The sequence below is a fragment of the Pseudopipra pipra genome, chromosome 20 (genome assembly GCF_036250125.1).
Source record: "Pseudopipra pipra isolate bDixPip1 chromosome 20, bDixPip1.hap1, whole genome shotgun sequence".
NCBI lineage: Eukaryota > Metazoa > Chordata > Aves > Passeriformes > Pipridae > Pseudopipra > Pseudopipra pipra.
In genome coordinates this window covers 2,410,390-2,432,766 of record NC_087568.1, presented here as the reverse complement: position 1 = coordinate 2,432,766, position 22,377 = coordinate 2,410,390, and the positions used below count along the sequence as shown (strand labels likewise).

The window sequence follows — 22,377 nt, the reverse complement described above, 5'->3', positions numbered from 1 at the left end:
AGGCGAGGGCAGGACCAGCAGCTCTGAGGGTGTCCCTAATCCTTGCGGGGCAGGAGTCATCCCGGTTGGAAAAGTGAAAATCCGAGCAGCTTTCTCGGGTGTCGCTGGAGATGCTGCAGCTCATGCCGGAGCTGGGCATCCCACAGCCAAGTTTTCCTGCTTGTTTTCTGTAGGGAGAAGACTCAAACCACGTCATGATGCCGAGGCAGGGAGGAGACAGGTTGTAAAGCCTCAATATCCCACATTTCTGCTCAAATTCCTCTTCCTCACCAGCACATTTCAGGGGAGTTTCCTGTTTTAAATAAGCCAGCTATAGTATTCAGGCTTCCTGGAAAAGAGGGCACACAAGAAAGAGATTACAAAAAAATAAGACCTAAGCTATTCCATTATGGTTTGGACTTGCACAGCTAACTGTGTTTTAATTACTCGGGATAAACTGTACCCTCAAAAGGTGTGGAATAATAAACCCGTGAGATGGAAGAGAGAAGGCAGCTAATCCTGCTCCTGGCATGTCGATCCCGACAGCCTCACAAAGGCCTGGGGGAGGGGGGAGCCCTGTAAAATAGGGATTGCCAAGGTTTCCAAGAGCCCTGTTTGTGAAAACAAAAACAAAGCCAAAGAGGAGCAGAGCAGATGAAGCCCTGAATTTCAGAGAGGGTTGGTTGCAGTGGTTTTTTTCCTCCTTTTTCTCTGCTTTTTCATTCTCCAGCTGAAGTGTTGACTGAGCTCATGCTGGTGAGTGTGTGGTGGGACACTGGTGGCTGGTGCTCTTCGCTTGCCTTGAACGTCACCCACACCCGTGCTGGGGTCATCAATCCTCTTCTTGCCCCAAGACTAGGGGGGTTTTATTTATTTTTCTTCACCTCTTTTTGTACTCAGAACCATTCTGAGTCTCCAAAGCTGGATCAGAGGCACATCTCCAAATCATAGAATCATTTAGGTTGGGAAAATTCTCCAGATCGTCAAGTCCAACCTTTGACCAAACACCTTCTTGTCAGCTAGACCAGAGCACTGAGTGCCACGTGCAGTTGTTTCTTGAACACTTTCACCATGGTGACTCCACCACATCCTTGGGCAGCCTGTTTCAATGCTTGACCACTCTTTCCATGAAGAAATTATTCCTAATGTCCAACCTGAACCTCCCCTGCTGCAGCCTGAGGCCATTTCCTCTTGTCCTGTCACTTGTTATGTGGGAGAAGAGGCCGATCCCGCTTTACTCCAACCTCCCTCCAGGTAGTTGGGGTCAGAGAAACAAGGAGCAGATCATCACCTTGGCCAAGGGTTTGGTGGTAGAAGAGGGAGTGAGGAGTTGAGTGATGTCCCTCCTGCAGTGGTGGCTCTGGTGAGGGACCAGCACAAGTGTTGGACCTGCAAAAGGAGCAGCAGATGAACGAAAGGACAAGCCCAGGGTTAAACACAGGTCGATGAGAGGGTCAGGCTTAGGTGTTGGTGACAGGGTGGCAGCTTGCAGAGGGATGTGGGAGAAGGTGGCTCAGCTCCCACTGTCCTCTGGCCACACTCAGTGGCCCTGGTGGTGTCACCATCGTGGTGGCAGGACGGGAGCACTGCGGTAAAATGGCTCCTCGTTCCATAAGTAGGTCTGGCTGTGGAGAACATGTGGGCCTTGAGGACACGAGCGAGACTTAATGAGGTTTCCAGCATCTGATCTGAGGAATGCACAACTCCAGAAAATATTAAACAAAAGCAAAGTATTTTTATCCCTGTTAATTACAGCGTCGTGGGCCTGAGCTGAAGTGGGTTTGAGCAGGACTTGCAGATGCTCGGCGTTTTTCTGCACTGAGCCACGTTGTTGTCAGTCAGCTCCAAGCTCAGCAGATGCAGTTAATTTAATTTTGACAGGCACAAGTGAAGTTGTGTGAGGGTCCTTCCTCCTCCCCTGCTCCTGCTGCACCGGTTTGCAGGGGAGAGGAAAAATCTTTATGCAGCAAATGGCTGGAATGTAAAGGCTGGACTTGAAAGTTATGAAATCCTGAACTGACAAGAGCACACTTCATTAAAAATTCATCTAAAATAGCCATTATAGAATAGTTGTGGTAATTAGCTGAGAGAATAGTTTTCTCTCCTGGCCTCTGATTCCTGACAGTAAGGAAAGAGGGCAGGGAACAGCCCAGAATCCAAAATGATGCAGCCCGTGCAGATCCCGACCCGAGCCTGGGCACGAGGCGCTGCAGCGACGTAAATCACGGCTGTGCTGCTGGATAATTGCAGCCTGATGGAGGAGCTGGTTCCAACTGCAGGAATGTGACCTGATCCTACAAGGTCCCACTTGTCCCTGCTCACCCTGCAGTGGCCAGTCTGACCCTGGGGAGGGGATGCTCGGCAGCAAAGAGCTCATGGTTATTTAGGAAATAAAGCGGTCAAGGGATGCCCTGGTTATCCACCAGCTCACTTTGGAATTTTGCTGCAGGATTCAAACATCCCAACTGCTGGAAGCTACTCTGTGTGGCTTTAGTTGACGAGGTGCTGATTGGACTGGATAATTTTGGAGGTCTTTTCCAACATGACTCTGTGGTTCTCGGTGCCGACGGGAGCCGGGCAGTGCCGGCATCTCCCACCCCGACTCCAGGACTGGTGGTGCTGAGCAGGAGGAAGGCTCAGGAGAAAGGCTGAGCCCCACACTGGGGGCTCACAGCCTCTGGCCTTTTTTGGCATTAAACTTCCAGTCCCATTTTCCTCCCTGTAAAACACAGATGTTTAATTTTAGGCTGGCAGATGTTTCACTCCTGGCTGAGATCTGAGGCGAAAGCAAGATAGGGGTATTTATAAACCAGTAATATTTTTCCTATACTAATTCCAGATTACCTCCCTGTATAAATAGGTCACAAATCAAATCTCTGCATTCCAGTAAGTTGTTGTAAATGTGCTGTTTGGACAATGTAAACTCTCCCCGTTGGGGCTCTGTGATGGATCTGTCCCGTGGTGTCTGTGTGTGTCCTCTGGTACAGGTTTACATATGCAGCAGATGCTGGTGATGCCGTGGCAGGGATGCTATTTTTGGGGTAGTCAGCCAGTGGAAAATAGGCTGATGGGATAGAAATGTTGGTGAAATGGTGCTGTTTGAAAAGAGACTTCTTGCCATGTAGGGAACAGGGGAGAATCATCCAAGTGTTGCATCCGTAGTGACTGGTGGTGCAGCAGGTGGAGGTGGTTTCTCAGACCTCTTCTTCAGGGCCTGAGACTTGTGGTTTCATGTTGGGACTGTCTAAACATTAACTTTTGGGTGAGGCTCCATCACTCTGCTCTTTCTGTATCTCCAAATTCCATTCCTAAGTGATAAATTGTTGTTTCGTGCCCACGGGAATGTCTTGAAGTTTATGTGCAGTTTGGGGAACCCAAACTGGTGGGAATTGGGGGTTCATGAGTAATTTTGAAGCCATGGTGTTTGGACTGTCAGGAACTAAGGGCATAAGTGAGTGCTGGTGCCAGGTGTGTATCCAGCCATTCCCAGTGATGCCAGACCCCTGAGCAGCTTGTTGCCCATCACTGGGGAGGGTCAGTGTGGGCTCAGCATCTCTGATCCCAAACACCTCAGGTGGGATTTGCAGCCATCCTGGTGTCCCCAAACCCTCATGGGCTCAGCACAAAGGTGGTGTAAGGGACTGCTGAACAGGACAATGTGTTCTAGGGACAGGGTGGACATGTGCCCCAGCATCATGCAGAGCCTGGAGCTGGGGAGCATGGACCACTGAGTTAGCTTGAGGCTGTTTTCTCAGCCAAAAAAACCCAGAAAAATGGATATTTCCCATTCTGGACCACCTGTTGCAGCTGCAGCATCCATATAAGTTTGGGATGAAAGGATATATCCAAATAAATAAAATATTCCAGTGTTTGGCTGGCAGCTCTCGTGGCTTCCTCCGTAATGATTTCCTGCCCCTCTCTGCTGGCTGGGAGCTCCTTTCTTGGTCAGGAACAAAACTGTATCAAACAATACTTCCCATTGTTTGTCCTTTCATTCAAAGGGAAGGAGCCGCTGCCCTCTGAAGATACAGATTAATTAGAAGCAAATACTATCCTGTTCTCCGGAGCATAAAGGCCAAACAGACTGGCTTTCTTTGGAAACAGGGACCAGAGTGGCTCTTGTGTCCTGCTCCTTTACATAACTGATTGCTATCTGCTCCATGGAGGTGGCACTGAAAGCCCAAAATCTCTGACAGTTTTTGTTTGGTGTCGTTGAATTCGTGCTAAAGCCTGAATGGAAACAAAGCCCCCAAAGTGATTCAGGGCCGTGTTTAATAAGAGATTTATAGACAGCGAGTCAGCAGGGCAGATGTAACCAAAATCCAGGGGCGGGTTGAGTTACAGTTGGTCTTTTTAGCTGCATTTTGGGTTGTTTTAAGAAGTATTTGATTTCACAGGAAGAAACAGAAACTTCTCCGTGGCTCCTTGTGTAGGAAGTGAAATATTATCAAAAGCCAAGCTCTTCCAGGCAGGATTGTCTTCCTGAAAAGCTGCTTTTCTTTCAGGCAGCGGGTTTGACACCAAATCCAGGTTTTTCCAGGAAGGTAGAATGAATATAGTGTTTGTCCTGATCTTTCTCTTCCCTGCCTTATTATTGCTACTCTCTTTGACCCCAAAATTTGGGATTTTATTGGATGTTTGCCCGTGGAGGGTGGCAGAGCAGTCAGGTTTGTCCTTGTCCACTGGAGCTGTTTGCACTTGGATGTTGTAGGTGTTTAATTTCTTCAGTGACACCAGTCTTGAGAAAGACACTTGATGGAAAAGGGAGAAGGTTCAAGGCTGAGTTCTCCTCTTCCCATCACAGGCTGCAAGGAGCTTCTGCTCTGAACTCTGTCTCATTTGGGTTAAAGTAAAAATGCAATATTAAAAGTGCAATTTTACATAACCTGGGCAGAGAGCTGTGATGAAGGGGAGGGGTTGTATAGGTTATATATACAGCTCAAAGGGGTTATATATATAATTTTACCTTTTAATTCAGTCTGTGTGTGACCTGCAGAGGACTCTGGTGGGAACCAAAAACCCCTGGAAGGACAGCAGAGCAGGACTTCCCCGGGTGCTGGTTCCTCCATACCCACCACCCCTCTCCTTTCGGTTTGTTTAATCTGGAAAATAATAGTATTTCATTGGATATACTCTGCTTATTACTCCTTGAAAGCCTCAAAATCTCAGATCTTTGAGATTCTCCCTTGGTGTGAGCAGAAGTTGACCCCCATCTCCAGTGGGATCTTGGATCTGGACGCTTGGGAACGCTGCTGAACGGGGAATGTCGCAGCTGGGGAGAATTCTGTCTGTCAGTGGGGCTGTGATGGCGAGAGAAGTTTGGTTTAAAAACATCCTGTGGGTTCTTCTGCTGCTGTTTGGTCCTTAATCCCTGAAGGATGAGGAGGGGGCATCCTCCTGGTGTTTGGAGTTTTTAGGGAAGGAGGGAGCCCCGAGGGTGGGATGCTCCCAGCCCCGTGCCTGCGATAGGATGCCACAGCACAGCCCGGCGTGCCGGGCATGTCCTACTTAGAACAGTGCTCCCATTGTCCCAGAGCCATCACCCCCTGGTTACTGCAGCAACAACTCTGCAAAACTTGTTATTTTATCTGGAGAGAGGAAAAGTGGCCCCCAGAACTCCGCAATAATCGCAGGAAAAGACACCTCTGGAGCAGGAGACATTTTGAGTTCAGAAACGCTCCTTTCTGCGGGTTTTTGCTTCTCTCTGTGTGCACAGATATTGAAGCACAGGGCTGGGTTTGATTTTGTACTTGGCATTTGACACATTATCAAACAGTTTTGGGGAAAAAAGGGGGGTCATTGTAGAGCTGGGCTGCAATTCAGCACTGTAGCTGCTCCCACCACACCCTGGAATTGATGTACACCTGTTTTGCTGTCAAAAATTATCATTTTAAGCAATCTTGTGGTCTTGGACTGTAAATGTGATTTAGAAACAAATCTTCTGTGTGTCCACAAGTCCCAGACTTGGCAGTGCTGGTAGGACTGCTCAATACTTCCAGCTTTTCCATGGAACTGGTTGCTACTGGGCAATGGAGGGCTCTGGGGATGGTACATTGGGGCAAGCTGGGAAAATCTGGTGGTTTGGTTTTGGAGCCACATCTCACTAACATTTTTTGGCTTTTGGTTGGGGTTTTTCTTCTTACTGAGAGGAAATGTTGGCCTGGAGAAGGCAGAGGAAGAGAAGGTGCTTTAAAGGGTGAGCCAGAGGTGCTGTCCTTGGGAGAGGCTGGGGTGACCTTTCTCAGGGCAGACAGTATCTGCAGGGCCTGGATTGTAACTTCAGCAGGAAAAAACCATCAAGAGAAGTAGTTATGGTACTGATGCAGATGTTTATCAATTTACTGCCTGTTTTAGAACCCTCTGGTGAAGTTACCTGCCGTTCTTCTGGGAGCGTTTGGGAAGCAGCTCCATGTGCTGCGCTGGCAGAGCGATGCCAGCTGTACAGAGATGCCCATTTTCATAAATGATTAACTCAGGAAAAGTTAAAGCATAATTAGTTTCTAAGAATCCCTCTTGCAGAACGTGAAGCTGCTGTGGTGGATGGTGGGGGGGAGACCAGGGGATTTTCCTGTGCTTTCAGGTGGCACCTGCCCTGCGGCCGAGCGAGCGCTCGTACATCTGGAGGGAGGAATATTTCCAACTGCTCCGTGGAAAAGTCGAAGCCTGACCTTCTGGTGGTGTCGTGCCTGCATAATAAGTTATTTTAACAGTTTTCCCTTTTAATTCTTAAGTTGCTCAAGAGAAGCCGGAGCAGATCCCGCTGGAGAACCGCTCCTGTGTCCTCATCCGACGGGATCTTGTTGCTCTCCCAGCCAGTCTTATCAGTCAGATCGGATACCGCTGCCACCCAAAACTCTACTCGGAGGGAGATCCTGGAGAAAAACTTGAGCTCGTTGCAGGTAAGGAGGGGTAACTTTTCCTTGCTTGGGAATACCTGGGAATCGCTGATGTTTTCCTTCTGGAACTGTGTTCTCCATCTCGCTGGAGTCGTGCGTCTTGCTGTGCCCTTGCTGTGTCTTTCTGGAAATTATTCATCACCAGTCATCTTTTAAAAAGTTCTGAGTTTCCTTTAATTTGCTGATAGAAAAATGTGTCATTAACAGGATTTATTCAATTGAATTAATTTAGCATTTTAATTGAATTCTGCAGCTTGTGTTCTCCCCGCTCGGTGTGAGCTGCAGCGCCAGCGTGTTTTCATTTAGATGCTCAGATCTAAAAACCCAACAGACCCCCCCTCCAAAAAAAAAATTATCACATTATAAGATTTACAAAGCAAAGGAGATAAAATTTGTGTCAGTGAGGAAGCTTTGAAAAACCTGTACAAGTTTCTTTCAAAATTTACTAAACAGCCAAACGCTGCAGCGGGAAGGAAGAGAAGGAATTGAGTTTGGTCCTTTCTTCTATCTTTATTTTCATTTTGGGGGGAATTTACAATATTGGGAGAATTTGCTCCTTCTCTGTAAAGGATTTATGGCCAGTGTGAGGTGGAAGTTGTTTAGCTTTTGATGACACTGGTGGTGTAGAGCTGATATAGTACCTGTAAAGCCCTTGGTACAAAAAGGACGTGTGGCAGCACAATCCATCCAAATCGGTTGTTCTTCCTTTCTGGTCATTTATCTCTTGGCGAGTAGCATGATTTTATTTTCAGTCTGTAGAAGGAATCAGGATTTCAGGGGATGCCCTGAAAGGTTTCCAGCTGGTGGAGGATGGGACTTTGATGGAAGGCAAAGCACAGTGTACGACCACAAGTATTTCTTTTGTATCTGGAATATTCATTTTGTACCCATTTACATTTTCTGTGAGACTTCTTAAAACCATCAAGTGGTGCAGGTTATTTTCACAGTGAGAGCTGCAAATTGGCTTGAGGCAGCTCTGCTTGATTTACATTTTTCAATCTGGAAAAAAAAGCAGATTAATATCAGTAACCGATAGTGGCTGCCTCGGTTATTTATCATTTATTAAAGTGAAGTTCCCCTCAGTGGTGTCTGGTGTTCACTGTGATGCCTTATCTCTTCAAAGACAAAATAAAACCAGCTAATTCCTGTCTCAAACCTGGGGAGACCTGGAGGGGGGGGCTTGGTCCTGCTGGGAAAGTTTTCCTCAACTCTCCATTGGGAGCGTTTTCCTTTTGTCTCTGATTTTTCGTGCCAGGATTGATTCTGCAAACTTGAGCAGCAATCTCTGAGAGGGTCTTCAGCAAGGCTTGCAGTCATCCCAGCCCATCTGAGGGACAGAGGCTGTGCCTGGAAGGGAGTGTGTGGAAGATAAATAGGGGACACATACATGGAATGAGTTGGAAGGGACCCTTAAGGGTCATTGAGTCCAACTCCCTGTTGCTCACAGGACTAGGAAAATTCAAACTAAAACTACTAAAACTAAGACTACTAAAACTCCAAAACCTCATTACATGGAAGAGAATACATGGATGATGAGGCTGAGAAGTGGGATGGCTCAGAGATCCAGGGGGATGCCAGATCCTGGGATGGGATTGGTGGCCCGTGTGTGGCAGGGAAGGTGCAGAGGGTCAGGCTCAGGCTTTGCAGCTCTGGTTTCATCCAGGAGGTCAGGGACAGTCATCTTTCCTGGAAATGCAGGAGGAGATTTTATTTCTCTGGTAGGTGTTTTTATATCTTGAGAACAGAGTGTGTTCTAGATCCGGATATGACCCATTATTTAATCTTAATTAAAAGCAAATACCAAAACCCTCTCACGTAGCAGAATGCTGGAAAAAAATCGAATAACATCTCCCTGGAAGCCAATGCTGAGGCAGGAGTGGTTTGTCTGTGTGCAAAGTAAAAGAGTTTGGTTCAAAACCTGCTGTAAAGCTCTGCCAGACCCCTGGACATGTCCAGCTGCTTTGCAGGGGCTCCTTTTTCTTCCTGAAAACATCCTTAAAGGCAGCATGTTCAAAGTCAGCCATTCCTGTGCATTAGAAGGAAAATTCCCTGCTCGCCAGAGGTATCAAGAGGTGATGGGCTGGGCTTCTGGAAAGGGTTAGATCTGTAACCAAGTACCTTTTTTGTGCTAGATGGGTTTTTTCTTTCATTTCTAGTTACAGTCTTTCACTGGAAAAAAGAAAAGGTCAAATGGATTGGGGTTTTCTCCCTTCAGAGAGAATAAATAATCTGATCTGTACATATAAAATCACAGCATAAAGCCCCGCACTGTGTGTGTTGGTGAGAAAATAAGAGTCCTTTCATTTGAATTTCCATGGACTTCCTTTCTGTACAGATAAAATTAGGAGCTGGGACTTGCCAAGGCCCCAAGGCACCGTGATAACAGTCCCTGCTGGGCTTTTCCACAAATCCCGCCGTCCTCATTGGGCTTCCACAGGAGCGCGTGAGGAACATTCTCCCACCGTGTCGGGCCTGAGCGGTGCAGGAGGAGCTGTTGGTGGCTCTGTGAGCGTGGCAGGGCTTTAATTTCGGGTTCTCCCTCTCCACCCTTCCAGGCTCGGGCGTTTACATCACCCGGGGGCAGCTGATGAATTGCCACTTATGTGCCGGTGTCAAACACAAGGTCCTCCTGAGGCGTCTCCTGGCCACCTTCTTCGATCGGTACGTCCCCCTGCTCCTCGTGCTCTCCCAGGGGATCTGTTCCAGTCATTTCCTGGAGGTTTAACCTTGTGCCATGAGCGCTCCATCCTCTGCATGTGCTGCTCTCTCAGTTCTGTGCTTTCTCCCAGTGTTGCTCGAACCCGGTTTTCCGTTTTCCATTTCCACGCGCAAGGTTTTCCAAGTCCTTGCCTTAAAGTCACATAATGTGGTGATCCCTCCATCGGAATCTGAAGGGAGGAGGACAGGGCTGACCCCTGGAGTCCCTACTCTGAGGATCTTCCTTTGCCTTTCCTGCAGGAACACACTTGCCAACAGCTGCGGAACTGGAATCCGGTCCTCCACGAGCGATCCCAGCAGGAAGCCCTTGGACAGCAGAGTCCTTAATGCAGTCAAATGTAAGGAGAGAGATGTACTGCTGCCTGGCTGGGGCAGCATTCCAAGGGCAGAGCCCAGACCTGAGCAGGGAGGGCCATCTCTGTTGTGTAATAATGGTGAAATTAAGTTATTTTTTAGTTTGCATCATTTTTTGATTGCCCAGAGAAGCTGTGGCTGTCTCATCCCTGGAAGTGTCCAAGGCCAGGTTGGATGGGGCTTGGAGAAACCTGGGATAGTGGAAAGTGTCCCTGCCCATGGCAGGGGATGGAACTGGATGATCTTTAAGGTCCCTCCAATCCAAACCATTCTATGAGTCTATAATTTTGGGGGGCTGAAGTTAATTTTTGGTGGGTTTTGGCAGTGTCTTCATATGAAACATAATTGCTACTGGACTGGTTTGCTCTGTTTTAAAGCACTCATTTTACAGTTAATTAACTTATTGATAGGTGCTCTAAAAAGGATATTTAAATTGTGGGTTTGGCAACAATGAGAGCTGTTGGTCTTCAGCAATAAATGGGCCCCCAGGAGCCAGGGAAGCCCTCAGCTGCTCCAGCCCTGCTGAGTGGGATCTGCTCTCCATCAGCTGCTCTGTTAGTTTTAGTCTATTTCCTTAAATATATTTGTAAACTTATTTTTTTAAAAATATACATAAAATAAGAGCCCTGCTGCAAGTAATTGGAGGTGCTGGGGAGTGAGGAGCTGGGTATTGTAGGAAACTCTGAGGGGTGCAGAAAGCCTGTTATATACAGTGGAAATCAACGTGTTCTCTCACCCTGGCTGGATTCTGGGGGGTAAATCTTTACCTAAATATTACTGCGCTGGAATGTGAAACTCTAAGCAGTTTTTTAAATTTATTTTTTAAGATTTGGATGATAAATCTTCCCCCCCCCTAATTGTTGCTGTGCTGCTGAACTCCGGGGGCCTTCCAGCCACTCTGGGAGATCTGTGGCACGTGGAGAAAAGGGATAGGATGGCAGATGTTCAATAATGTGATGGAACGTGGTGCAGTCAGCTCCCTGTTAGCAGCTTCACCCTGGAGAGTCCCAGGGCTGCACCTTCCAGCTGTGGTCCTTCCTGAGGCTGGAAAGGTTTCTGGATGTGTCCTGTGGCAGGTTTCAGGATGGCTTCTCCCTGCCTGGGTTTCACCCTGTGCACAAGTTTTAGCTGATAATTATTCACCGTGGCAGTTCCTTGGATGTTGCTCCATAACATCAGGTGCTTGGCTCCTGTGGAGCAGCACGGTGAGGGGTCGTAGGGTTCTGCAGCTCCCAGCTCCTGCTGGATCCCAGTGGATGTGCCAGTGGAGTTGGAGCAGCTGCGCTGGCCGGGCTGCTGGTCCGTGCAGGGGACAGGCAGAGGACAATCCTTTGTGCATCCCCCTCAGCTCCCACGTTTCCCAGGCTCCCTGCTGTGCCTGCAGCACTGTGGGTTTAAGAGCCATCGATGGAGCTGCTGCTGAGGAGTCTGCGTGACCTTTCCATCTCTGGTTTGGTGGCTGAAGGTACCAGCTCTGGCTGGAGCCTGAGGCTGCAGGCAGAACCTGGTCCCTCTGGGGTTTGGGGCCTCCCAGGGAGCGAGTTATCCTTGTCCAGCCCCCATCCCCTGCCACCTGGGATGTTTATACCTTCTGCTTTTATCCCTTCTTGACTGTGTCTGTCTCCAGCTGCGGAGCCTTGTGTGTGAGTGTCTCCTTGGAGAGCTCTGCTCCGTGGGGGAACCTCCGCCCCGTGGCACCTGCCCACGCTGAGGTCTCTGGGATCGCCTTTGTGCCGCCTCTGTGCCGGTTCCCGTGAATCCTCAGCTCTGTGTATCCCTGTCTTTGCAGTGTATTGTCAGAATTTTGCCCCGAGCTTTAAGGAAAGCGAGATGAACGTGATCGCGGCCGACATGTGCACCAACGCCCGCCGCGTCCGCAAGCGCTGGCTGCCCAAGATCAAGTCCATGCTGCCGGAAGGGATGGAGATGTACCGCACCGTCATGGGCTCCACCACAAACAGTGTCCCCCTGGATCCCGAATTCCAGCCCAACACTGCTCAGGTCTTCGAGCAGCGAATCTATGCAGAAAGGAGGAGCGACTCGGGAACTATAGTAGCCTTGAGAACTAACACAGTGAATGTAGAGCTGAGCAACGGATCCAACCAGTCCTTCGAACAGAGCGAGGACGCCGAGGGGGCCGGCTCTGTCATACAGGAGGCAGCTGCCACAGATGCCATGGCATCGGATACCCAAAGCACTCCCCAACCTTTTGAACAAGGTTCGGGCTCCTCCAGCCGGCCCGAGACTCCCGTGAGAAGACAAGATGGTACTTACGGAGGGACTTTATAGAGAGAGCAAACATTTCATGACCTATAAGGGATCTGTAATACTAAAGCTGCTTGCATGCATTACTAATACAAAACAAAAAAAAATGTGATCAAGCCACTTACCTACTGAACTGCTACTGTTGCCTGAAAAAAATGTGATTTTTATTCTGCTTGTATTTAAAATTTATGAAGGAAATAATCGCATTCGTTATACTGTAAACGACTAGGTCTGTGGCGACCTACTTAAAAAAATATTGGGCTCCTTTTTTGATATTCCTGAGGTTACTCTATAAGATTGTAGCTTTTTTTTTTTTTTCCTTTTTCCGTTCTTTTCCTTTTTTTTTTTTCTTTCTCGTTTTGTTTCAAGAAGGGGAGGAGAAAAGCTAGCCACCCCCCCACCCACCACCACCCCGTCATCACCCCATCCATCACTCAGCTCAGAAGTAAAGCCATCGTTAACCTTGTCCTCTAAGGGAAGTTTTGTCACTGAACAGGAAAGCGAGGTGTGTTCGGGTGCAGGTGCTGTGACTGGCCGTGTTTGTCTCTGGAAGGGCTCGAGCCAAGTGGGACAGGGTGGGGGAAATCTGGTGTCAGAGGGAGAGCCCCGGGCCGTGGGTGCTGCGGGGCTGGGCTGCGCTGCTGTTGTCCCGGGGAGTTTCATCCAGCTCCCGGGAGCTGGGAAGGTTCCTTGGGAGTTCAGGCTGGCACGTGTCGGGAGGACTGTGTGGGATGCAGGTGGAGAGCCTGGCCGGAGTTGTGGTTGTTGTTGGTTTTTTTCCCCAATACGGCTGGGGTTGGGTTTGGTTTCTCCCTCCCTCCCTCCCTCCCTCCCTCCCAGCTGCTCCTTTTCCTTTGCTTCTCCGCGTTTGCACCTTCGCGTCACCTGCTCCCGGGCGGACGGGCTCGTGTCACCCCCCTGCACCAGTGCAGGTCCTGGGGGCACCTCCTAGGGGGGAACACCCCCTCCTCAGTGCCTGTGAAGGGATTTAGGGAGGAATCTGAGCATGGAAAGCACGTTGTTCTTGCTCCAAAGGGCACGGAGCCGGGAGCTCTTGGCATCGGCTCCCAGCGGTGTCTGCACCAGAGGCTGCACCGCTGCAGCCACCGGCGTGCAGGGCTCACCCTCTGCCCCCTCCCTCCTCTCCAGGCCAACCAGGCTCTTGGCTTTTAATAATTTGAAGTGTATTGAATGCAAAATTTTTTAAAAAACCCTCTAGATTTGTGCCCTTCTGTGAAGAGGTTTTGGGGAGGAGGAAGCGTTTTGCCTCCTGCTCCCCCTCCGACAGCCCCTTCTGGGGAAAACCCAATGTGGAGTTATTTCGTCTTTGTTTTTGTTGTTGCAGGCTGATGTCCCCAGGCTGTGGTGGCTTTGGTGGCCCCAGCTGGCCCTGGGATGGGAACTGTGGATGTCCCTGGAGTCTGGTGGGCAGCAGGTACCAGCTCTGCCCCTGCAAACCCCGAAGTGACCGGAGTCCTTTCCACAGATCCGGCTCCAACAGGACCCTGTGGTTCCACCCAGAGTGCTGGGGCTGGGCTGGAGGACCCCGGGCACCCACAGGGATGCCAAGGCCAGGGTGCCCCCAGGGGATGGGGGCAGTGACGTGAAAGCCAAGTTTGGCTTTTTCCTTTTTTTCTTTCCTTTTTTTTAATGCTGATTATTTTTACTGTGACTTAATGACCTGCTTTAATGACATTTGCAGCTTGTTCTTTAACACATTTGGGACTAGGAACAAGGTGCACAAAGAGTCACTTTTTGGCTGCTGTGGCTGTGCTCCTCTTTTCTTCCCTGCTTTGGTTCCCGAATCCAGACAGCGCTTTTGCTCAGGGTTTTCTTCCTTCTTTGTATTTCCATTGGGAAAGGGGGAGCGGGGAGAGGATAACCCAACTTTTGGCCATTTTGTTTTGTTTTCTTTGATACTTGAAGCAGTTTTTTGCATCGTAATAACAAGGTTGCCCAGCCTGTGCCACTGCTCCTGACACAAAAAAATCAGCGATGGGGGAGTTCCTGCCCCATGTCTTGCACAGCTTGTGGGTTTTGGCACAGCTTGGTGGGGGGACTGTGACACCCTGGACCAGGTGTCAGGGGGCTGATGCTGGTGGAGAGGTGTGGGATGCTTTGGAAGAGTGGGAATGAGCACAGCCAGGGGCTCTATTTGCACTTTACCCACATCACTAAACGAAACTGGGGACCACAGGGCTGAGCTCGGGGTGGGCTTTGTCCCCAGCCATCCCCAGCCCTCCTTGGCCCTGGGGGTGTCCCCATGCCCCCCACAGCGGCTGCTGGAGGGCACCTTGGTGGGGCTCAGGGGGTCAGGTTTGGCTGAGGACCCTCCTGATCCCCAAAAGTTTGGGTTTGCCAAAAGTTTTGAGGCAAGCTGGGAGCGGATCCGGGTGTCAGAGATCAGAAGTCGTCCCTTCTGTGTGTGTCTGTGTGCATATATATATATAAATATAGAGAGAAAAGATATTGCAAAGGATTCCTCCTCCTTTTTAGCACTTGCTGGGGGTGGGGAGCAGGCTGAGCCCCCCCAACTGGGGGCTGCACTTGGCTGTAGGGATTAATTCTGGACCAAACCTGTTCCCAGACAGCCAGCAGGGCCTCCAGGGGGGCAGCAGCAAAGTACTTGAATGGCTTAGGACAGAGAGTCTGGAGAGAGTCAAGTTGCACAGTGAAAATATATATTTTTATACCTAGCACAACTTCCTGTATATTTTGGGGGTTTTTTTCTTTCTTTTTTTTTTTTTTCCTTTCCTCTTTTTTTTTTTTTTTTTGATTTGGGTTTGTTTTATTAATTATTATTATTGTTATTAGGAAGGCAAACTTCTAAAATGTGAAGGGCGTTGGGTTTTTCCTTATCTGGTAGATGAGGGCAAGCATTTTGCACTAATGTTTCCTGTGTGTGGAGGATTAATGATATGTTTGAAAATGTTATATGGTAATGATTGTATTCTTCCGAGAAAAAAAAAAAAAACAGCGAAAAAAAGCAAAAAAAAAAAATAACCCCTTTAAAACACTGAATGTAAGGTGAGAACAGAGCAGTCCATCGATTGTATGCGGCTTTCCTGAGTGCCTTAGAATTTTTTGATCATTTTTTTTCCAAGGAAAACGGATTAAGAAGATCAGATCATAACCGACTCCTTCCTCCTCTTTGTTTACGACACTATTTTAAATTCTAGAATTTGGGGCTGCTTTATAATGTGAATAGGAAACTGCATTCATCTAGGTCTGACAGTGTAAAATCAGAGCATCAGTATTTATGGTATGTCTGCACCTTTATTCTTAATGCTTGACTATTAGCAATATTACCTGTATATTATATATCTAAAGTTATACCAAGCACCTTTAAAGAGCGCAGAGTGTAAGCACCCCGTTCCCGCAGCTGCCGTAGTGTAGGACCAGCTCCTCTCCTCCTCGTTAGCGCTAATTAAAGCACCTCCCCCGCGCTGCCGCTTGGCCGAGGGGCTGCATGACCCGCACCCTCCGCCGCCCCCCGCGCTGTCCCGCGGGACGGGGACATTCCCACCCCGGGATAATCGGCCTTCCCGCCCCGGTTCCATCCCCGCTGGATGGGGCTCGGGAGGAGGGACGGCAGCGGGTCCTTTGGGCCGCCTCCCATGGTTCGGTTCTTCGAGTTGTGGTTTCCCTCCGGGAATTCCCTGCAGGGTGCGGAGCCGCCGGGGGGGAGCTGAGGTTGTTGGCACGCTCCGGGGCTCCCAAGGGTTCCACCCCCCCAAAACTGGAATTGCCCCCCGGCGTTTGGGGGAGCAGAGCCGTGGTCCTCCTCCCAGCCCTCGGCCCCCGGGGTTGTGCTCAGATCGCTCGTTTTTCTGGAAATCCCTCGCTGCGAGTGGAGAAGGACCCGTGGGAAACCGGGATGAGCCCCGGGTGCCTCCCTGGCTGTGTGTGTGTCCCCCCCCCAGCATCCCATCGCCATCCGCAGCCATCCCGGGATTCAACTGCTGTTCCAAGTGTTCCTGCTCTCCGAATCGTCGTGCTGTGAGAAGGGACCCCCGCGCCGGGGCCGGAGGGAGGGGCGGGTGGGACCCCCAGCCCCACTCACCCAGGGAGGGGGGCTGGACTCGAGCTCACTCCCTTTGGAAACCCCTCAACTCCTCCCGTGAGTTTCTTCCACTGTTAAAGCGTTTTGCACACACACCGGAAAAAAAAAAAAATATAATCGTGATTTTTATGTCAAGGTAAAAAAAAAAAGCCAAAACTTGCAATACTATTTTTAGCAGACGAGAAGAATAATAATAATTAAAAAAAAATTATTAAATAAAAAAACCAACTTGAGTATAAATGTATAAATATTTTTGACTTGAACATTTGGATGGCACTTGATTCAAATAGAACATTAATCCTTTGGACAGAATGTTTGGGATAAAAAAAAAAGGACTTAAAGTACAAGGTTGTTTTTAAAGCGTCTTCATAGGGTATTAAGTAGTACTGTAATTCATGACTGTTAAAAATACTTTCTGTGCTGTAAGGAAATCTCACAGTACCACTGAATTATGTTCCTCAACTGTCTCAGCCACGAACGATGCTAGCTTCTTTTTTTTTTTTTATTTTATTTTTTATCGTGCATTATTCACTAGTATTTATGTGCTCTTACTCTGTATAGTTCAGACTGTTATTTTGTAGCCATGGCTGACACGATATATCAGTAACTAAAAAAAAAAAAAAAAAAAGAGAGAAAAGATGAAGACCCCCCCCCCTACCCCACCCCGAGCTGGAACTGTGCTCATAGCTGTTTTCATATGATGAAAAATCCATTTAAAAAAGAAAAAAAAAAAAAAAAGAAAAAAAAAACCAACCAACCCAATGTGATCATTAATTGTAAAACGCTTTGTAAAATTCACATTTACAAAATAATAAAGTAAATTACAATTAAAAGGTTTTCTTCGCTCTGCTTTCTGTTTTTCTGGGTGGCGGGTGGTGAACAGGACGGATTGTTAAGAGGTGCTGACAGGACTCCGAGGGTTCAGGCTCCCATACCAGGTATGAAACAACCCCCAAACTTGGCCAACTGAAGGGTTTGGCCAAATCTGGGGGGTTTTGGAGTTCCCTACTCTGCTCTGGGCTCTCTCCTCCCTCTCCTGATGTGGTTTGGGCACCTTTTGGCTTTTTTTCTGGATGCATCACGCACTCCCCTCCTCCACACTTATAAAAAATAATACTGATTTTTATTCTTATTATCATTACTTAAATGTGCAATGGTGCAAAATGATTTAAAATTGAATTTGCAGCCCCCCAATCATCACTCAGGTGTTTTGCCAGAGTGGGGCTGAGACCGGAGGATGCAGCACCAGCTGAAAATGCCACTTCCCTGCTCCATTGGGACCTTCCAGCCTCTCCACCAGAGGAAAACCTTAACCAGGCTCCGAAAACAGAGGCAGGACAGCTCCTGGACACATGGGATGAGTTTGCCAAGTCTCACGTGTGGCTCAGGCCCTGGCACAAGGTGAGGATGCTCCATGAGCTGTGCCGCCACCCCTGCTCCCTGGGGACAAGGTTCTCTGGAGCACTGGGAGGTCCAGGGGCTCCTGGCACTGCCCAGGATGGGGCTGTCATGGGGGATGATGTTCTGTCAGGGGTAGGGAATGGGGAAAAGGGTTTCAAAGCCGAAGAGGCTGAGGTGGAGCAGGGTACCAAGGGAAGTGGGGTGTCAGAGCTGGGAGGGTGTAATTCTGCTCTCTGTCATTTTTGTCTTTTTTTTTTTTTCTTTTCTTTTTTTCCCCAACCCAATTGGCCATAAAATTGCTGAGGAGCTGCATTTCCCTCTGCTTAGCAAAATAGAAGTGCCCAAAACCACTTGCATTTGGGGTTTCATTTAATCTCGTCTCATTGAAAGGAAAAACACAGAAACTTGGATGCTCGCGTACGGCGCATTCCGCCGCGTTACATAAACCATTTCAAACTGATTTATTCTAAATGAGTTGTTATAATCAGAATTTTCCTTATGAGCAGCTTTCTTGCAGACGTCAGTATTTCAGGGGGAAAGGGGAAAAAAAAATAAAACAACAACAACAAAAAAAAGAAACCCCGAGCCCATCGTGCGCCCGCTCCAATATTTCAAACTGATTACTTCTAAACACCCGCGCTAAAATTAGGTCTTTGGTGTGCGGTATTGTCAGAGTGGGTGTATTATGATCTGCAGAGAGTATAAAAAGATAAATGAGTTATTTAACCAAGAAAACGACGTCGCTGTAGAAATGTGCTGAGGGAGAGTGTGCAGGGAGAGGGGGAGGCTCAGGCCCTGCAGGCCCTGGGGCTGCGGCAGCACCGCGGTGTGAGGGGAACTGGGGGAGAAAGGTGGGGTGGGTGGGAAGGGTCTCTTTTTGGCATTAATACTGTTATTTTTGTTGCTATTGTTGTAAAACAGGAGGTTTCCCCCTGCCTGTGTGGGGTCGTGATTTTGGCGGCGCCCTCCAGGTGAGAGGGAGGGGCTGAGGGAGGTGATGGGGGCACCCACGGGTGCGCTCTGCCCCAGGGCATTGAAAATGGCTGTTTGTTGGTGTGCTGGGTTTCAGGGAGCAGCTCTGGGGTTTAAGACTTGGCCTGCCTTCGTTTACTTGGGTTGTGCTCCATCTGCAGTGCTGCACCCACCCACTCTGTTTGGCTCTGCACCTCCACCCCTGTGGTTTGGTGCTACAGGTGCAGGTTCTCCCCAGTGTGGGAACAGCCAGGGAGGTGCTGGGGGCAGAGGCCACCAGCCCAAATTCAGTGGGAGCTATTCCACTTGCTGCAGATTTAGGCGGCCCCAGGCAGATGAACTCAGAATCACGGAATATTCTGAGCTGGAAAGGGACCCACAAGAATCATTGAGTCCAACTCTTAAATGAACAACCCACACAGGGATTGAACCCACAGCCTTGGCGTTGGTAGCACCAGGCTCTGGCCAGCTGAGCTCTTCTCAGGGTCACACTTGTGTTGGCTGGTGCTAAAAGTGTTGGCCATGGCAGGGGTTGGTCATTGTAGCAGGAGTTGGTCATTGTAGCAGGCATTGGTCATGGCAGGGGTTGGTCACTGAGGAACACTGCAGAAGGAGTTGATCTCCAGTGACTCCTCCATTGCAGCAGTTGGTCCCTTCATGAGTTGCCCATTGCAGATGTTGCCCATTGTTGCTGGTCCTTGCCCTTGTTGCTGGTCCCTGCTGGTGGGCAGCCAGCAGACTCTGGGGGCTGGGATATCCGGCTGCTCCCGTGTGAACCCGGCACCATCCCTGCTCCCAGCCACGGGGCAAAGCGAAGGGAGCAAGAGCAGCACCCCAGCAGAGCTGAGCCTCTGCTCACAGCTGGATCCACCCACACATCCCCCTTTCCCGAGGCTGTGCCCGGGGGGCAGCGAGGGGAGGGAGCAGCAGGAGGGTGTGTGCCAGGGGTGCTGGGGGTGCTGCCACTCCCCCTCCTGCCTCTGAACACGTGAGTGAAGTGTGAGATTGATGCCAGCAGGGCCCAGGGAGCAGATGCCATAAATCACATCTGGGAGCGCTCCCTGTGCCGCCGGCTCAGGAGCACTTCAGGCTGCTCTTATTTATATGCATCTTTTGCACCAAGCCATTTTATAATCGAGAGTGGAGCAGCACTCCAGCGCCTGAGACGGCTCAGGGAGACCGTGCAGGACAGAAAACACAAATAAAGGGGGAAGAGTAGGAAGTGCATCACTCCCAACACAAACCACTGTGCCCGCCACGCTCCGCGGTGCCGACCGGACAGCACCGGCACCCAACTCACTGTGCCACCAGCACATCCATCAGCCACGAGCAGGGCTGCAGGAGGGGCTTGGGAGAGCTGGTGTAGGGGAGCTTAATGGGTAATAATGATGATAGTTGTGATAATGCCATAGGGTTGGTGGAGGGGTGGCAGGGATGGGTTGGAGTTGAGCCCAGCGGATGGACACGTCCTTGGGGTTGGTGAAGGGGTGGTGGGGAGTGGCAGGACTGGGTTGGAGTGACGGCAGTTGGGCACCTCCTTGGGGTGGCACTGGGATGGTGACAGCCCTGGACAGCAGCAGTGGCACGGTGACAGTGAAGACATTCGTACAGGGAGGCTGCCATGGGCGTGGAGGTAACGAGGGATGTGCTGCAGGAGCGGGCTCAGGTGAGACAGCAACTGGAGTTTTGGCTTTGGTGATTCTGTCTGTGCTGGGGCTGGGATGGGGCAGGGACAGCAGGGTGAGACCCCAGATCCCTGGGGGTGGGTCTGGTCCTTGCTGGGTTCAGGTCCCAGCAGCCCTCCCCCAACCCTCACCCCCCAGGGCTCTGCTTGCTCTGAGAGAGGAGTTGGATCAATCTAATTCAGTGAAAGGACAAAAAGGGGGGGAAAAAAGCAAAAAATGCCGAGCCACAAACCAAGATGAGAGATAAATCCAGGAGGGGAATGTAACCTCACTCCCTGGGCCTCACCAGAAGTTACAATACATAAATTATTGCATCTAAAAGCATCTATAATTTCACTTGTGTGTGATTCACCATAACGGGCCGCAGTGCCCTCGGCATCTCCCCCTTTGATTAGACATTTGTACCAAGGCACAGCTTATGCCTAAAATAACATTACTGGAATGGAGACGGACAAGAGAATTCATTTGAATGGAAATCAATTTGATTAGAAAAGTAAATTACCCGCAGTCCATGAGCAGCATATTGCTGGTCGGAATAATAATAATAAAAAAAAAAAGTAAAGCGGTGGCAGCGAAGGATCTGAAATGTTTTCACATCTGAGCTGTGATTGCTGCCCACATGGAGACAGGGATGCATCCCCTGGGGCTTGTGCTGGGATACCCCCAAGGCAGAGCTGTCCTGTGTCCCCAGGGTCCCCTGTGCCACCAGGACGCTCTGCAGGGGATGAGCCCCTTCATGTGCCCCAAAAAGAAGTGCAGGGCTTGGTCAAAGGGGATGTAAATGGGTTTCTGTGGCTGGAGGTGCCTTCAGGAGTGTGATTTTATGTACCCAGGGGTGATGCTGGACAGCAGTGTCCCTCCCTCTGTGTCCACCCTCCACTGCCAAAGGTGTCACCAACAAGGTGACAAAGAGCCAGAGAGGCCACTGATGCCTGGCAGGATCCCTGGAAGCTCCCTCCAGGTGTCCTTCCCCTGCTCCAGCTGCTGTGCAAGAACATGGCTGAGCTCCACACTTTGCTGAGCTGTGATATCTTCTAAATAATCAATTGGTATTTAATTCCCATGTGATAACTGTCTTATTAAATCCAAATTTAATGTGTATTTGGGAAACCCTAATTTAAAGTGTTACTGCATGCACCATCTGGTGTGCTCTCTAAATACAAATGCAATAACATAATTCAGAATTACATCATAAAAGTAAGTTATAAGAGATTAAAATGCACAACTATGTTCTTCAGTCAAGGCAGCTTTTATGCTTTTGCTCCTGATTTAGACACAAATCACAGCCCAAACACCCCTACCCTGATGAAGTGATTTTCTGCAGGGATTTGGGGTTTAATGGTGAGCAGGAGTGCAAGGGAGAGAGGCTGGAGAAGATCAGGAGCCAGCACTGTTGAAGACACTGGAGATGTGGAAATGTTGCCCAGAGAAGCTGTGGCTGCCCCATCCCTGAAAGTGTCCAAGGCTGGACAGGACTTGGAGCAACCTGGGATAGTGGAAGTGTCCCTGCCCATGGCAGAGGGGTTGGAACTGGATGAGTTTTAAGGTCCCTTCCAAGCAAAACCATTCTGGGGTTCCACGATTCCATGAAACCCTCTGCTCACTGCTGCTGGAGAAGTTCAGGGCCAGGTACAGGGAGACTCAGCAACCCACCAAGCTGCCTTTTGTTGAAAAATCAGTCAAACATAACCCAGAGTTGGGTCCATCAATGATCTTTTATAGTGGCAGTAAATCTAATATCTCTGCGAAACCCCCTATTTTCTCCCTACGCTGAATGAAACATGAGATCCCTTAATAGAGAGGGAAATTAAAATCTAGTTTTATTGCAGTTCCTGTAACTGGTATCTAAGCTATTAATAATCAATCCATTCTTGCTTAAAAGCCAACATTTATCACGCCAGCGAAGAGGAGCTGACGGGCACTGGGGGGAAAGTACAATTGACTGCAATTACACTTTGAAAAATGTTATCTGTGCCACTGACCACTGGGGATAAAGAATGGGGTTTCTTCGTTGTTTCTTCGAGCTTCACGTTCTTTTTCCCAA

The 22,377-nt window shown here is 49.3% G+C and overlaps 1 protein-coding gene across 7 annotated transcripts in view; it reads left to right on the top strand.

Annotated features, from left to right (window-relative positions):
- NACC2 (NACC family member 2) overlaps positions 1 to 16,922 on the top strand; it is a 57,517-nt gene extending 40,595 nt beyond the window's left edge. For all 7 annotated transcript variants that reach the window (XM_064676688.1, XM_064676694.1, XM_064676693.1 and 4 more), the window contains exons 3-6: positions 6,711 to 6,878; positions 9,431 to 9,536; positions 9,834 to 9,931; positions 11,737 to 16,922. In XM_064676688.1, the coding sequence (XP_064532758.1) occupies positions 6,711 to 6,878; positions 9,431 to 9,536; positions 9,834 to 9,931; positions 11,737 to 12,236 (872 nt within the window). In that variant the 3' untranslated portion in view covers positions 12,237 to 16,922. The remainder of the gene's footprint in view (positions 1 to 6,710; positions 6,879 to 9,430; positions 9,537 to 9,833; positions 9,932 to 11,736) is intronic.
- The last annotated feature ends 5,455 nt before the right edge of the window (positions 16,923 to 22,377 follow it).